Here is a 16,310-nt window from a genome sequence, read left to right as displayed (position 1 = left end):
GTTTATCGAAACAGTTTTGAGAAACCTTTGATAGGAAACCTTTCTCAACAACTGTTTTATGGAAAGGAATGAATCAATTATATCTTTTTCTTATTGTCGTTTAGGATATATGAAAATAACTTGCAGAGACTGGGAACGCAGAAAAATGATTTTTAACAATTGGACGAAGCACGTTGCCTGGGGAGTTAACATTTTCATCTTCAATCTATTTCTCTCATTCGTTTATCACTTTTCTCGGGTATTTTGTTCTCGTTGCCTTCATGTGAGAAGTATTAGCAAACAGACAGAAATTTTGGCTCAGAAAACATCTAGGACTTGTATTAGAAGATCTGTACATATGACACAAAATATTCTTTCTCACAGTAATTAGTAAAAAGTGCCACCGTTGCGGTTTATTTTTGAGTGCATTAAAATGTACGAAAATAGAGTATTTATACCTGTTTTGAATTTATGTTTCAAGTAGCGTTCTTCTTTAGAAAAAATAAATAAATGAAATTTAAAAAATTGAAATAATTTATGGCCTGGCCTAAATATCCTCATTTTTAAAATTGTTTTTCTCAATTTTACCTGTAAAAAAGGAAATGTAATAGGGTCAGTTTCACTAGCCTATTAAAATGTTTTTGTAAAATACGAAGACAGGTTTCTTAAGAAACTTTAAAAAACAAAAGAGAAAGTTACTGGCTTTGATTGCAGTATTGAGTTTCATTCGTTAATTAAATACAGTTAAGTGAAATAGGAGGCTAGGTGTTAACGAGCCATTATTCACTTCCCTTTAGTATATTTTTACTGTCACCTTTTTTCTCTTTTTAAATGATAAAATGGACCACGCGGAATATACAGATCAAATTTCAAAGGAAATTTATTTTCCGAAGGATTTCCTGGGTTTGTTCCCCGGTTTGTTCTGATATACACGATTTAAGGAATTTTAATAATGGCGGGCTTTAAATAATGAGCTCGGGTTAGCTATTTCTGAGTTCTCTTCCTCAACTGGCAGAAAGACACTAATCAGTTCAAGCCAAACACAGAAGGATGAGGTGGCTTATTTTTGTAGCGATTTATTTTGTATTTTCTTTTTACCAGGTAAGATACTCATTAATTCTCATTTAGCAGTGCATTGTAATCAGTGAAAATTACCCAAGGCTATGAAGAGCGTCTCTAGCCTTCGAAGTGTTCTGTCCCCACTGGCACATCCCAATAATGCGATTTAACAAACGTAATGTCTAATAGTCTATTTGAAACCTAAATATATCTCTATATTTCGGATTTTAGTGTAGTGTTATGGCTATTGGGTAGCCAATCAAGCAGGAGTATACGTTCAATGTGAAAATTCTGTTCTGAATCAATATAGATGAGACAAAACTCGAGTACAGTACTAAACAGATGTTTAAGGGGAAAAAGGGACACGTTATTCCACTTATCTATTCCATTTCTTCCCCTCTTGAATTATTTTAGCCGACAATTTCTTTGAAGCAAGAATTGCATGCGACGCTTTCAAACAGTGAAATGAGGACATATTTACAGGCGGATTCCCAGGAGGAAGGTGAGAGCCTGAAAACAAAAGAAAGCGGGGTCTGAAACATAAGAACGATTTAGCATCTTTCACTGTCTCGGTTAACGGCACACGCTGTAATGAAATTGGCTATTTCTCAGACTAGGAAGGGTGCGCAGATGAAACTGAGCGAGAAGAATTCTTCTGACATGAAAGTACGTAAAGGAAGATTAATGGTCACGTGATACAACGGTTACTTTTGTCGTTTTCGTGAGATCTCTGTGTTGTCGCGGCCACATCACTGCTGATTCCGTGACAAAATTTGCTTCAAAAACAAAAATGTTATAAACTTTAAATCATGTTTTATGTTTATAATATGCGATACACACTTTTGCGTCGAGAGATGGAAGGAGTGAGAGTAAGAGACGAGGTGAGGCAGAATGACCAACAAGGGAATGACTCAATCAAAGTCCTCCTAAAAGCTAAACCACATTGTTTAAGTTTATGGATTTCATCAACTACAAATATATAAAACATCATTCTATTTTTGCGATCTTTTAGTTCCAGAATACAACGTGATTAAAGTCAGTCGTCAAAGGAACAAAAGGAGCGACCAGCCCAGCCAGAAGAGATTTAGCTTGTCAGCTTTTGGGAAAGATATAGAACTACTGGTAGAACCAAATAACGATGTCGTTGATACTGACCAAGGACTGTCTGTTGAGAGGGGGACAGTTGGAGGAACGCTCGAAAAGGAAATTCATTTTCCCAAGGGAAGATTTTATGTCGGTCATATAGCTTCTGATCCAAATGCCCATGTAGCCGTGCGGGAAATCGACGAAGAAAAAGGACACTTGGTAAGGAAATAAGTAGTGTTACTATGACAACAATTGCAACAAATTCAACGCTCACTCTGAAACTATCATATCATTAAAGCATTTTTGAAATCATTCAGTGATTTATCGCCGCGTCAATCATCTGTCGAGAGCTTTTGTCTATACCACTATGGACTTGATGGTTTTGGTTTTGTTCCTTTCTCGGACTTGCGTGTGATTTTCTAAGAATTTCACCAAAAATACCGTTATATTCCGAAAATAAGCCCCTGGGGTTATATTTTTCAAAGGCCCTTTTTGAGGGCCTTATAGTTAAAAGTAAATTTACTGTTTTTGCTTTGTTTTACTTTGTATTTGAGGGCAATTTTCTAAGTACAAGCCCCCGGAGGCTTATATTTGGAGGGCCGATTTAACGAAGGTTTTTTGCGTTACCGGTTTGGCGGGCTTATATTTGGAAGGGCTTATACATGGAGGGGCTTATTTTCGGAATTTTACGGTATATGGAAGTTTACAACTTTCCATTTTCTTGTAAAAACCAAAAAGAATGCAAAGCGTATCTGAGGTGTTTTCCCGCTGCTGATGGTCTTTGCGAGGTTAATGACCAGACTGGTGGACGGGGCCAGCTTTCGATGCGGGCTCTTGTTTTCCTTACTTCAGCGTTATATCCACCTTAATCGTTGCAAATTAAAACGTTTTTATTTTTTTTAGCTATTTTTACAGCACTATCCACCTAATACTTTTTCTCTTTCAGAGTGGCGCTTTTATGAGTGACGGGCGTTTTTACCAAATTGAACCACTGCCAGATCATCTTCACCAACGCACTGCTCTGCAAGAGACTGGGCACCATGTAATAACTAGAAGAAGTATGAATAGCCTTATGAAAGAACGAATCAAGTCCGTTCCGGTTAAAGGTATAATCTTAGGCTGCTTGGAAAAACGAAATGATCGATGTAATTAAGTGTGTTTCCTGTAGTTATCTGTAGTATTTCATTACTACATGCTTTTTAAATCTTTGTATTGTTTTGTTTCTTTGTTTACTATCTCCAGTCCCAGGATTTGAACATAGTTACAAAAGGAGCGTCGATAAAATAAAACTAGACGATGACTATAGTCAAGACAGTATCTACAACGGAACTGTTTACATTGAAGCTATGTTGACAGCGGACATAACAACCTGTAATTACTATGGCAACGGCACCCTCGATTACCTCCTTAACACGGCAAATCTGGTTAGAAACAAAGAAATTCATTTCCTTCAGTTGTAGCGTTCTTTACCATACATATGTGGTTTCAATTTTGGGTCACCGTCAAAACGATTTCCGTTCATGTCAAAACCGTTGCACTAAAATAACCAAAGTTTCGGCTGATTGATCTAGTCCCTAAGTTGTGGCATTTGATCAATTAAGTTGGAACGGCTTAGAACGCGGTTTTGTTTAACACCGTCTAAACTACTAGCAGGTATTTGGTGTTCAACGATATCTTCGTCACTGACACTAATAATGATCGAAGTTATGGAAACCGAGAGTTTAAGCGAGTTTGTCCTCCAAGAATTTAGACAGCCTGCTAGCAATGATAATGCTGGCTTTTCCAGCAAGAGAGTTTGAAGACGAGGGAGCCCATTTATTAACTTAAAACACGCTCCCTTCAAAAACTCAGATTAGGTGTTTCACTGAGCGGTATTAACTTCGGACTTCGTTTTGAAAAAAACTGCTCATCTGACATTCTTACTTTCTCGTAATTATCTTTAGGTGAGCAGGCTCTACAAGGATAAATCACTGGGAATGAATGTATCGTGGGTACTGGTCAAAGTTTTCCTCTTGGAAGGATTTGATGTAAGTTAAGTGACACGAAATACTTTCCATGCAAAAAGAAGAAAAAATGTCATTATTAAAGTCAAATGAAGGAATGTCAACTTTTCAGACTCGTTGGATAGAACAACAGGCAAAGAAAAAGAAAATCGTACAGTCGAGTTTGCTGGGATCAGTTGTCTTCAAAGGCTGATGATCCTAAACCTGGGGTTAACTTTTAATCCAGGTTTCCGCGTTTTTGGCATTATTAACAAAATGAATTAGACATCGGTGACATGGCCCCTTTTCGTGTTAATTCATGCATGGTTGTTTCGTCCTCAGCCGGACATGGATCTTACAGCGAACCAGGTTACGTCAGCGGGAAAGTATATTGGAATATTTAGACGATGGAGCCAAAAGAAGAATACACCAGACGGAACAGAGGGACATTTTGATCAAGCCGCTTTGCTAACAAGGTAAGATATCGTTCCTTATTTGACCGTCACTTGTCAGTTCAAAATTGTTTGCATGACTACTTAATATTATTAAGCCCTTAAAATGTTTGATGCTTTTGACGTTATTGAATTTTGTAGGAGAATCTGTGGCCTACGTGACTGCTACATTGATGGTAAGAGCCTAGAACGACTAGATAATCAGTGAGCATGCGCTATTGACCCAGCCTGCGGTCAAAATGGCGGGAAATTGGCCATGTTGGTTTTTGCGTATTTATGGACCGAAACGAAGTTAGGTTGTTAATTTCTATGAAGGAAATTACAGTCTGTACTTTTTGTAAATCTGTTACGTTTTGTATGAATTAAAGTAACACTTTTTTATGCGTAAAATTACAGCTTGTTACATCATTTTCTGGTAATTATTAGCATATAGATTTGCACATCTCTGAGTCAGTCTCTTTGGTTAAAATATTTATCATAATTTAACTGTAACTCGGATATAAGCGGGATCTTGCGTGGCTATACACTAGATTCTAGTCTGCTGCACAGCCGCTCTTTGTGCCGTCACGTCACGCAATGCTCCTCCCTTGTTGGAGAGGAGCGTTGCGTGACGTGACAAAAACGGGTGCGTGGGAGACTAAACGGGTTCTTATATTTTAGGGAATTAAAGTGGCAAATTTGTGCCGGCAGGTTTTTAAACCACTAGGTTCTAAAGCTGGGGTTTTTACTGTATTCAACCTCTATTTTCCCCGCTAGGTCTCGCCTACTTTAACACACCGTGCAGTTCTAAGTATGGAGTTAGCGTGAATGAGGCACGTGGTTTAACTGCAGCGTTCACAGTGGCACATGAAATGGGACACAAGTAAGCCGCTCATTTGAAAATTTACTTTCATTTTTTGGTCTTTTAGTAGTGATGGTGGAATCAGCAACCTTTTCACTAAACTTATAAACCCTTCATTGAGGACACTTTCGTTTATGGCTTACCACCTGAATACGTTTTCAACGGAGTTTTCGTGAACGAGTAAATAGTGTGCCGATAGCTGTGAACTTATGGTTGAGTTAGTGTGCGTTTACCAGGTTTCTGTCGGATTCGTCTGTTTTCGGAACTAAACTCGTGCGGACTCAAAAATAGATGAACAAAAATGGGGCCGATTAGAAAGATTATCAGGTCTCATTTTTAATAAAACATCTAAGACGTGATTTGCTATCGCGATCTTTCACAGCATCACCGAAATAGGATCGCGTGGCATTGTGGGAAGCTAATCGTTCTACAAGATTAATTCGTCATATATAAGGCTATGATAACCTCATGCACGGTTTTTGTGTTTGTTTTCTTAGCATCGGTCTGCCACATGATAAAGGTGAATGTGCGAAAGGGGACATCATGAACAGCGTCCAGGCTTCTGGGCCCAACGCCTTCCAATGGTCTCGTTGCAGCAGAGCAAAACTTCAGAAGATCTTTACGTAGGTTCCAAACAACTTTCTATCACTGCCAGTAGAAACTGTTCAATATCTGGTTGACAATAGATTGCAGATTTACCACAAAACTAGCATATAAAATTTTGGTCGTTTCTTGCCAGGTCACTCGCGTGTTTTCACAACAAGCCTCCGAGGAGCCTTCCCAGCCCCTCTCTTCCACCAGGATACGTCGATAACATCGACAAGCAGTGTCAGCTGGCCTACGGGGAAGAATATAAAGCTTGTCCATCACTTACAGTAAGTATGACAACGCGCTATCGAATGAAGACGAAACGACGTAGCATGGGAAGTGAAGTCTACACAAGGGTATAGTTAAAGCGTTTGTCAGCTCTTAACCTCCGATAACCCTTACATGCTTTGTGTAATCCACTGACAAAAAAGATGGGTCACCTAACTCGTAAGCGCCAGTTTAAACGCAAAATTTAAGGTTCATAAATGAATGTTGAAGTCCAAAAAAAGCTCCGGAAAAATTTGGTGAGCGACTCAAATCTCATCTTCTGGTGTATTCGTTAATGTCCTACCAAAATGGTCGCGAGCTTTCACAGCCCACGCTGTTTTCCTGTCCATGTCGTGTGGGTGCACCAGTGTTGACGCATGGTGTTAATTTTGCTATAGCTAAATGCCAAAAAGTCTAATGGAGTTATTCCAATAAATAACACGTGTAGGAGTGCGTATTTTTGTTTACCATGTTAGAAACGTCTGCAAGCATAATCTCTCTTCTACAGGAGTCTTTTCTGTCACTCTAGGAAAGCTGCGGTGCTTTGTATTGCTCAGCTGGAAGCAGCTGTTACAGCAGAGGAGCTCCAGTTGCAGAGGGAACTGCATGCGGGTATAGAAAGGTAAGTGTGATGTATTCTCAAATATGACAGAAACTTGAAAGACACTCCACAGTACGCTCGGTTTCTTGGTTTTCTTAGTTTCAAAGCGGACCTAGTTCTAAAACAAGCCAAACCTTAATAAAATAAATTTGAGACAGGCTCTCTTATAGGAATTCACTCTCACCTCCTGTTCCTCTTTGCCTCTGGGGGCGTTACGCGCGAGGACAGACCCCACCGGTTTAGGAGGACTGGCTGAGAATGACATGAACTGGAAACGAGTTCCCTAAAACATTTTTTGTTATTATTTTCTTTTTTTAAAGTGGTGCATGGCAGGAACATGCACACAGGTTGGAACTAGTCTACCTCCGCCAGTTGATGGTAACTGGGGACCCTGGGGTTCATACGGCGCATGCACAAGGACGTGTGGTGGAGGGGTAAAATACAGAAGTCGACAATGCGACAATCCAAGGCAAGCCCTGTGTGTTTTGGTATTTTGTGTATCGTATTTAAGTCTAGAAATTGTTTTAAGTGTCAACAAACTTAATTTTAACATGAGTGATTTCTTTTAGGCCTCATTACTTTGGCAAAGATTGCATAGGATCAAGCAAAGGACATTTTGAAATTTGTAAAACGGAGGTTTGAAAAAGTTAAATGTTGTTCGGTGGAAACATTAACAAGGTTTATCTATAAATCTGGTGAAGTGTAGCTATTGTCCACACGATTCTGAAAACAACAGCCATTCTTGTAATTTACACTTGTAAAGCTTAATTGAATTGATTGCCGGTAGACCACTTCATAACCATGAACCATCAAGTGTAGGGTCATGAAAGGTTTGTAAAGTCATTTCATACCACTTGTTTCGCGGTTTTTCATATCATTAAACAGTGATTAAATGATGTCATGAATCTGTCCCAGTCTACTGCGCAATTTTGTACCAGCACCGAAAGTTATACTTGACGATGTTACAAGGCTAAAGGTCACAGAAGCTGTTATCCGGACATCATGAAAAATATCTGGAACATTCAATTTTTGTAATCATTTCTATATTTCCAGGAATGTGCTGTTGACCGTTTTCGACAGGAGCAGTGTGAGCAACATAACAGTGACACTAAGAAATACCACGCCCACTACCTTTCAGGTATTGAAAATATAGTATTTAATATCACTGATGTACACATTATCAAGGCGTTATGCATGAATTTGACGTTACATCGTATGAAGTTTTGTTTAGGGAGCTTAAGCCGGCCAATGCTTAGAGGATTTTCAGAGAAACAAATCAATCAATCAAACGATCAAACAACTTCCACATCCTTGATGAATTGATTTTGTCTGCTCTTTATTTTTTTTACGGGATTTGAACACAGACCAAGATGGTAGCACGGGCGAGTTCTCTCATCAATGCGCCACCTTGCCCAACACCCACCCCCCAGCCCCCTCCCCACATACCCATACGTGAATGAAGATGCCAAGAAATGCAGAATCTGCGTGATATTGTTAGGGTTTCGCTTCTGATTAATTACATCTAAACTGGCAAAAGCATTCTTTACCATCCAAATAGCGCAATACGAAATAACGTTAGATTCAAGATGCGCATTATTCCGATATTCATCTTTATTTAATATTTATTTTATTTTTCCATTTCTTTATTTACGGTTATGTTTTCCTAAAAATCCCTTTTTAAATCAATTTTATTAGGAGCTCGCAAATGCACATTAGCCTGTGTCTCTGGAAACAAGGGGAGTTTCTTTGGCAATGTAAAGGATGGTACAAGATGTACACAAGACCCTCACGACTATGACGTCTGTATTGATGGGAAATGTCAGGTAAGTACAACATTGTTTGATCAAGTCATTCTGGGCACTTTCTTTAAATTTGCAATTAAGCTAGAAAGGAGTGGTCAAGTGAATGTATCGCCGCGGTTTATATAAAAGTTTAGTTAACGAATGTTGTAACCACTTTAAAACACGAGGTGAGTGTTTGGACCTATACAAACACGAACTTCGAGTACACTGGACGGTCAAAAAGTTCTGCTGGCATCCATCCCTGTTTTTCCAAGAGAATCAGGGGGTAAAAACTCCACCGTGTTCTACATCTTAAAACACTCTGCATCTTATTAAATAATCATGAATTGATTTTCTTTTTTTCTTATAAATAAGTAATACCAAGCTCGTAAATAAGTTAAATCATCTTTTCAATCAAAATTTGACATTCAGATGGTTGGATGCGATAAAAAGCTGCTATCCGGGAAGCTGTTAGATCGATGCTTAATTTGTGGAGGAGATGGAAGTTCCTGTGTTCTGATAAAAGGACTCTACAACAAGAACTATCGAGTATATGGTAAGATCAAAATGGCATCAAAAGTTAAAACAGGTAACAGGCACGGCAACAACGGCAACAACAATCTAGAGTCGGATTTAAACTGACGAATTGGTTTTGTAAATATTAAACTCGCTGAGAAGTGATAAGCTTAAGAAGCTCATTGTTGTCTGGAAACAACAACAACAACAACAACAAGAAAACAACAACAACAACATCAAAGATAATGATAATGATAATAACTAACAATTATTCCACCAATTCGCGTTGGATATAAGTTGGCTAAAATCATCTCATATCCAACAAGCGCGAGTGAAATAATTGTTTTATTAAAAGCGCCCACAAAATATCGAAAATTCTTCCCGACATTATTTATAAAAACAAGCAATTTTCAGCTTGTTTTTCAATTTTGAGCAGACGCGTACAGTTGCCATATTTGGAGACAATGGTGTAATAGCTCATATACCATGATCACTAAGCCAATCAGAGCTCTAGAATTGCATTATCCAATGATTCAGTTTTTAATAATCACATTTACTCGATTTCTCATTGTTAAGGTCGCTATAAGGGAGACACCATGTTCGTCATACCCAAGGGTGCCACAAGAATCTTCATTAAAGAGATCAGCAAGTCATACAACTTTCTAAGTATGAACAATAAATATATAGATAAATAAATAATTAATTAGGGACTTGTCCTGTTAGCTAAAGGTTTTTTATTAGCTTGCTCACAATATGCCTCGACGCTCATCACATGCGCAGGAAGGCGAAGTAAAAACTGAAAGGGAATAAAAAATAAGGTTTGACTCTATATAACAACGAATACTACAACTTCCTTATGAGGCTTCATTTAACTGATCAAACCATAAGATTTCATCCACAGATTCAAAATTTAGAACTGAATGCTTGATAATTAGTACCACGTAGAAGGACTGCTGAAGAGATCTCAGTTGAATCCCTTTTGATGTAAATTCTTTCGAATAATTTCTATTGTATTGGCCACCAACATGGTGGCTATGTCACGTGGTTGTAAATAAGATTTTGATTCCTGGAGCAAAAGGATAAATCTCGACTACATGCTCCGACTATTACGAAGCATACGAATATGGTCTTTTATCTCACGCATTATAGGTCTTGTGTCAAACTCAACTGGTAAATATTATGTCCCAGTACCGAGCTGGACAGAAACATTCAAAGCTGCTGGAACATCTATTTATCACTACATGAAAACAATTATTGATGCTGAAATAATATCTGCCAGAGGACCAACGAATGAGGCCCTTCAAGCAAAGGTGATTTAAAATAATGAACCAGATCTCCACCATAGAAAGCTTGTAAAAAGAAAGAAAGGACGAAGGAAAAAACCTCGAACTTTAATAATAAACGCTATGAAGTTTAGGAATTTCAGGGGAGAATATACGGGTGGAGATGAAAGTGTTAAAACAAGTGTCCTTGCACAACAACGTTTCTCCCCCCTGCATACATTCCTATTCACCTCGTATATAACCTGTGTTCATCTGCACTAGACAGTGAATTTCTTGAAAGATAAAATGGCCGATCACCAGTAGTCATCGGAGCACAACTCTCAACAAAAAAAAGATATTAAACGAATCGAAATTGCGCGAAGCGATGCTAAATTTCACCTACCGCGGCATCGCGCCATGACATTGTTTACTGTGCACACTGAAAAAGGCATTGTTCAATTACCCACTTCTAAACGGCGGTTTAAGTATGGCTTCGTTGAAATCATTAAAAGCATGTTTAATTCTAGTTAAAGGAATTGCTATGGCAGCTCATGGTGAATTGAATAGCCATGGATACAAGCCCACATTTGACTATCAACCGAGTCAATGTAGGCAGTCAAAGTAGTATAGTGTGGATAATTTGAGTCTCTTTCTCGATCAGGTCTCTCATTTTTTTTCAGGATTATATTTGCGTTGACTATTTCACAGACTAGCGTAGCCGTCTAATATAGTGACAAAAATAAATGAAATGAGAAACTTGTTACTAGAATATAGGGAACGTTGACAGCGGTGGACTGTTTTGATAGTTTAGGTTGTGGGCCTACCGCAGTACTCTACTGCCCTCTCGGTAAAGAGGTTTTTGTTTCTTTTAGTTTGTCTATTCTGGACACCACCGCAACCCAGGCATTGAATATAGTTACTATATTCCGGGAAATGGACCAAGAACAACCTTTGTTTGGAAGCAGAGGAATGAAGGCAGCTGTAGTGCAACGTGTGCAGGAGGTGAGAAATGAATCAGCATTTGGAAGAAATTTCGCCAATTTACTTTATACTGTTTTTCTGAGCTTTAAATTTTGTAAGACAAGGAGAAAGAACATAAGATCGCTAGTTTAATGAATCAAATATAGTTAATCGAACCCCCGGCCCGATAATGAACTGCGAGACTAATAATTAGACCATGGAACGCTTCGAATAAGACCGATCACAACTGTTCACTTTGTTTTTCCATTTTCCGTGCTTTAACATTCACGTATGACCCCTTAGTTTTTTTTGACATTAATGTGGTGGAATTTACGTTACTTTTTTCGGTTTAATGCAAGTAAAGTTTTCATTTACCGACCTCCAACAACCTTCGTACCTGTTGGTTATTCTTGAATGCCGTTAACCTATTTTGTACTTGACAGAAAATTAAGATGGCGTACAGTTTACTTCCACGTCATATAGAAACATTTACTGTTTTAGTATTCTTTGATAGTATTTTTAAATTATTATTGTATTTTTCAATTTGTCAGGAAATCAACTAATCAAGGTCTCCTGTCATCGTCAAGATGACGATACCCAAGTAACTCCAATTTACTGCGACAAAAGCGCGAAGCCAAAGGAATCTTTACCGTGTAATATGGCGCCATGTCCCAAAGAGTAAGCTCTTGCTTTGCATGCCAGTTTACTCAATAATATAATGGCGCTTACTCAGAAGTAACTACCATAAAATTTACTAATGAATGGTATTGACATTTTATCGGATTTTCACCACATTTTTTCATATTTCAATTGAATGTACAATTAAGAGATTCGTTTTTCTACACCTTTCTCTCATTAAAACAGTTAATTTTGATAAAATCCAATATTTAGATTCATGCGTATTCTCAGATTTCAGCTTGGTGTCTGGAGCCCATGTTCAAAGCTGTGTGGAGGTGGCCAGCAGCATAGAAACTTGACATGCGTACAAGTCGTCTCTAAGGACGTCACACGGGTTTTGCCTGAGTCAGAATGCGCACACCTACCAAGGCCTGCCGGGACACAGGGGTGTGGAAACAAAGATTGCTTGCCAGAATGGACAGTCGGAGAGTGGACTCAGGTTTGTAAAGGGCCGGAAAGGGAGAGAGGCTAAGCACAACTTTCGCAATTGCTTTTTGGCCTCAAAACATTTCTAGTCGTAAAAGTGTTGTGTTAATTGTAGTTTGATTACTTTAGCTATAATCAAGATTTTTCTCCAGAAGAAGATCATTATAGGTATTTAGCTTGAGGCAGAAAGAATTAGGCCGCTTCCGAGTTCCAAAAACCCTCACTTTCAAAATGAGGCCAAGTGCACAACTTTTATTGTGAAAAAGAGTTTTATTTGCATGGGAATGAAAAATCATTTCCATATCAATCAAAGGGTGAGCACTTTTTGATATAGAGGCTCGAGGGGACACAGAAATAACTCACCCTCCCAATAAGCACGTTTGTCTTGTGTAAACAGACGACATGTCGCGACGCCACCACTGTTTTCTCTGTGAATTGGTTGAAAATTTGCTTCACCCAATCAGAAGATCAGGGTAGTGACGCGTCATCAGCATGAAACTTCAGCGTTCGTTCTTCAGACGTCATTTCGCTGGAAAATCAGCGGTGGGATCGCGAAATGTTGACTGTTTTCAGGAGGCCATAAGCAGGAGCGAGCAACTCCCACACTAGGCCTATGTCACGGCGTTTTTACGGACCGGTTTATTTTTAGACACATTTTACGGCAATTTTCCCGCGAAAATGGAATCTCCGCCACGTCTATGAACGCATTCGAAGTGTAAGATATCAAAAAGGAAAACGTGACGTCATTAAACGGCAAAAATTATCATTTTTAGGTCTGTAGGTTTTGCTGACTGGTTTGTGGGACTTAAAAGATATTCTAAATTCCCTCCAAAACCGTTCTACAATAAACTGGTCAATGAAAACGCCGTGACACAAGCACATGGAAGTTGCTTGCTCCAGGTTATGGGCTACTGCTGTTTTCTAAGACTAGCCGTTCTCTACTAATACGTGCATTTCAGTTGATCAAGACTGCAGATTAGATTTTTAGATAATGCGATGATTTTAAAAGTATCCAAAATCAGTATCGAAATTAAACAACCCCAGGTAAAGGTTAAGTACACCTATAGCGGAGCCTCATTGCTAAGACAATTTGGTTATCCATCCATCAGAGAAATTTTGAGAGTCACGTGACGTAAGTTCGTTCGTCCGTCCACCCGCACCACAGGACAACCAATGTGAAATCTCACAGTTTTTAGCTTCTGTGGAAGCCTGCAACCATTGCTCACCATGTTAATTGTGGTCAATTGAAAGCTGTCAAGTCAGTGTATCCGCGGACCAGAATCAGATGACCTATTGTTTAAAGTAAATTATGAATTTACTAAAGAGAGCTTCGCTTTTAGCCTTTTCTCAACCTATACGATTATTTCTAACCTCTGTAGTGTTCAGTACCCTGTGGTGGTGGTAATAAAACTCGTCAAGTGGAGTGTCGAAAAACGTTTGCCAACGGAACATGGAGTAACGTACCAGATGACCAATGCAATGTTAGAACAAGCGAGAAACCACCCACAAGCATGAAGTGTAACTCAATCCCTTGTTTTAAATGGAGAGTCGAGTATCCGTGCCTCAGTTGTGGAGGTAATTTCATTAACATTATGTTTGTGCTATATCGTATTATGTGCAGTTTGGCTTTCAGAGGTGATAAGACGGCTTTGTTCCAGGCCGAATGTACGCTGAAAATCACAGGTGTATCATTTGCTTTTCAGGGAAGAGTTTCAGTTATGCTCCCATCGGTTGCTTCAAAGACAAGCACAACGGAATAAGGCCTCTTCCAGAGATGATCGGAAATCATCGAAACAACATCAACTGGTACCATATGAGAGAAACAGTGATGAAATGCGCTAAGGACGCTTGGGCCAAGAACTACATCGTGTTTGGAGTTCAGTTTTACGGAGAATGCTGGTCCGGAGCGTCAAGCTACAAGACGTACGACAAAGACGGCCTCAATAAAATAGGGTGCTGGGAAGGAGTCGGAAAGGAGAGGAACAACTATGTCTATGCATTTACAAGTAAGAGAAAATAAGTTACCTCTGATATCCAATACTACTTTGAGTGAAAAATTTGAGAGGAGGCCTCGAAAGCTGGCGAATTGTTGCAGGGTTCTTAAGGTGCAATACCAAGGAGGAAAACAAGGTTAAAATGTGAAACAGCTTCTCAAGGCTGCTGGTCAAATGAAGGGTCGGTAAAGAGGTCTGCAGTTAAACCGACAGGTGTCTTTCCCAAAGGGGTCCTTCCAGCCCTTAAAAGTGCATATCCTACGAACGTCACAACTGAACGTTTACACAGAGCCTGAAGAAGGAAAGTTAATTTTAATATTTTTCTATCAAAACACGTTGATCCTAAAATTGTTCAAGAGGAATCCCTGACCAGCACTACTGGCCTCCACCATGCACCCAATACCCGCCTATCGAGTCTTTTTCTCACTGTATCGTGCCTAAGGTCGAATTCCTCACGTTGCACACATATTTTCTATCTTGAACTTAATACGTATAACATTTGACGAAATTTAAATAACACCGCGAAAATGATTAGCAACATACATCTGCTGTTTTTCTTTCTTCTTTGAAGGTAGTTGTTTGTCATTTCGTGTTAGCTGATTAAACCCATTATTTACAATTTACAGACTTAGCATCCATGCCGTTGGTGCACTGCATCTTCACCGTATCCAATCAACCAGTACAAGAGGACAAATGCCCCGTGCCAAAACCTGACCCAAAAATGAAACTGTGCACTGACGTATGCAAGTCTTGAAACTAGTTTTACGCAAAACGTCTAAGGTAATAAAGGATATCATTCTGAATTAAAATACGTAAGATGTTTTGAATTAATACACTAGTTTGATATTCTTACACTGGGTCAATTGGCAAACATCGCCCCTTGTAAGGAAAACCAAGACAGTCTTGTTTTTTGGCCAGATTCAATGCCGTGGATCGGATTCCAGGTACTGAATTCAGGATCACTTGTCAGTGATACTTGGCTTCCAGATTCCAATCATTAGCGGGATTCCGGATTACTTAAGCTGAATTCAGAATTCCAAAGCTTAGATTGCAGATTCCATAAGCAAAAACTTCCCGGACTCCGCATTCCACAAGCAAAAATTTCACTGAACACGTTGACGGTCTGAGCTGACACCTTGAATGTTATGCACTTATTCAAAATATCGTTGGACAAACCGATTGGTTCAAGAGTTCAGGAGACGTTTGCAGCGTGATGCATCATTTCGAGTCAAATCCCATATGTCTCTTTTAAAGGCTAAAAAAATGATTTAAACTGATGTCGTTATTTTATTGCAGGTCACACTGGACGATAAAGAGATTTATGATATCAACAAGACAGTAGCTTTATTGATTTCTTGCTTTATATTTATTTTTATCAAATCTGTAAAATTCACTTAATAATCAATAAAGTATTTCTTAATCGTAGAGAAAACAAGATTCATTTTCATTTTCTAACACTTAAGTAAAACAATTAACGGATACTGCTGTACAAAAGGCGGTTGGTTCGGGGCGGAAGTATACTTTGATCGCCAATTTCAGGGTTTCCTGAACTGTGGAGCCTAGTCCGAGGCTAAGGGTTTCCCACTTTAACTTCTAAAACAAAACCTATAACAAGGTAAATAATTAACAATGGCAACCTACAAATTATAGCTTTTATAATTACAATTGGTCGTCCTTCCTTCATTGTAAAATTCCTGCCGATGCAATATTTCGTCGCAGAGCATGCGTAGAACAGAATTATCTCACGGTTTATAATTGGCCGCTATGACATATGTTTATTTGACAATTAATGGAAAATTTCTATCTAAACAGGAGGGTTAAATTCAACAGCAGGTTAT

General features: G+C 38.8%; 1 protein-coding gene across 1 annotated transcript; it reads left to right on the top strand.

The window, feature by feature from the left end:
* The first annotated feature begins 1,503 nt into the window (after positions 1 to 1,503).
* LOC140953890 (A disintegrin and metalloproteinase with thrombospondin motifs 6-like) lies at positions 1,504 to 15,897 on the top strand. The gene is made up of 25 exons (XM_073403268.1): positions 1,504 to 1,540; positions 2,051 to 2,343; positions 3,071 to 3,230; positions 3,367 to 3,548; positions 4,068 to 4,151; positions 4,449 to 4,582; positions 4,700 to 4,734; positions 5,315 to 5,420; positions 5,897 to 6,022; positions 6,139 to 6,274; positions 6,784 to 6,876; positions 7,176 to 7,324; positions 7,425 to 7,491; positions 7,909 to 7,993; positions 8,551 to 8,678; positions 9,069 to 9,192; positions 9,729 to 9,818; positions 10,302 to 10,462; positions 11,287 to 11,416; positions 11,926 to 12,052; positions 12,284 to 12,491; positions 13,858 to 14,053; positions 14,182 to 14,484; positions 15,099 to 15,252; positions 15,769 to 15,897. The coding sequence occupies exons 1-24, from the start codon at positions 1,504 to 1,506 to the stop codon at positions 15,224 to 15,226; spliced, it is 3,282 nt and encodes a 1,093-aa protein (XP_073259369.1). The 3' UTR covers positions 15,227 to 15,252; positions 15,769 to 15,897.
* Positions 15,898 to 16,310: the final 413 nt, after the last annotated feature.

This window comes from Porites lutea, chromosome 12 (genome assembly GCF_958299795.1).
Source record: "Porites lutea chromosome 12, jaPorLute2.1, whole genome shotgun sequence".
NCBI classification, from domain to species: Eukaryota; Metazoa; Cnidaria; class Anthozoa; order Scleractinia; family Poritidae; genus Porites; species Porites lutea.
Note: the sequence above shows the minus strand (reverse complement) of the source record. Positions and strands in the feature narration are given on the sequence as shown.

Bases quoted from the DNA above. Each gene is read 5' to 3' on its own strand.
- LOC140953890 (XM_073403268.1), top strand. From the start codon at position 1,504: ATGAGGACATATTTACAGGCGGATTCCCAGGAGGAAG. The intron at 4,583-4,699 runs GTAAGATATCGT...TGAATTTTGTAG, and splicing joins CAAGCCGCTTTGCTAACAAG to GAGAATCTGTGGCCTACGTG. The intron at 6,023-6,138 runs GTAGGTTCCAAA...GTTTCTTGCCAG, and splicing joins AAACTTCAGAAGATCTTTAC to GTCACTCGCGTGTTTTCACA.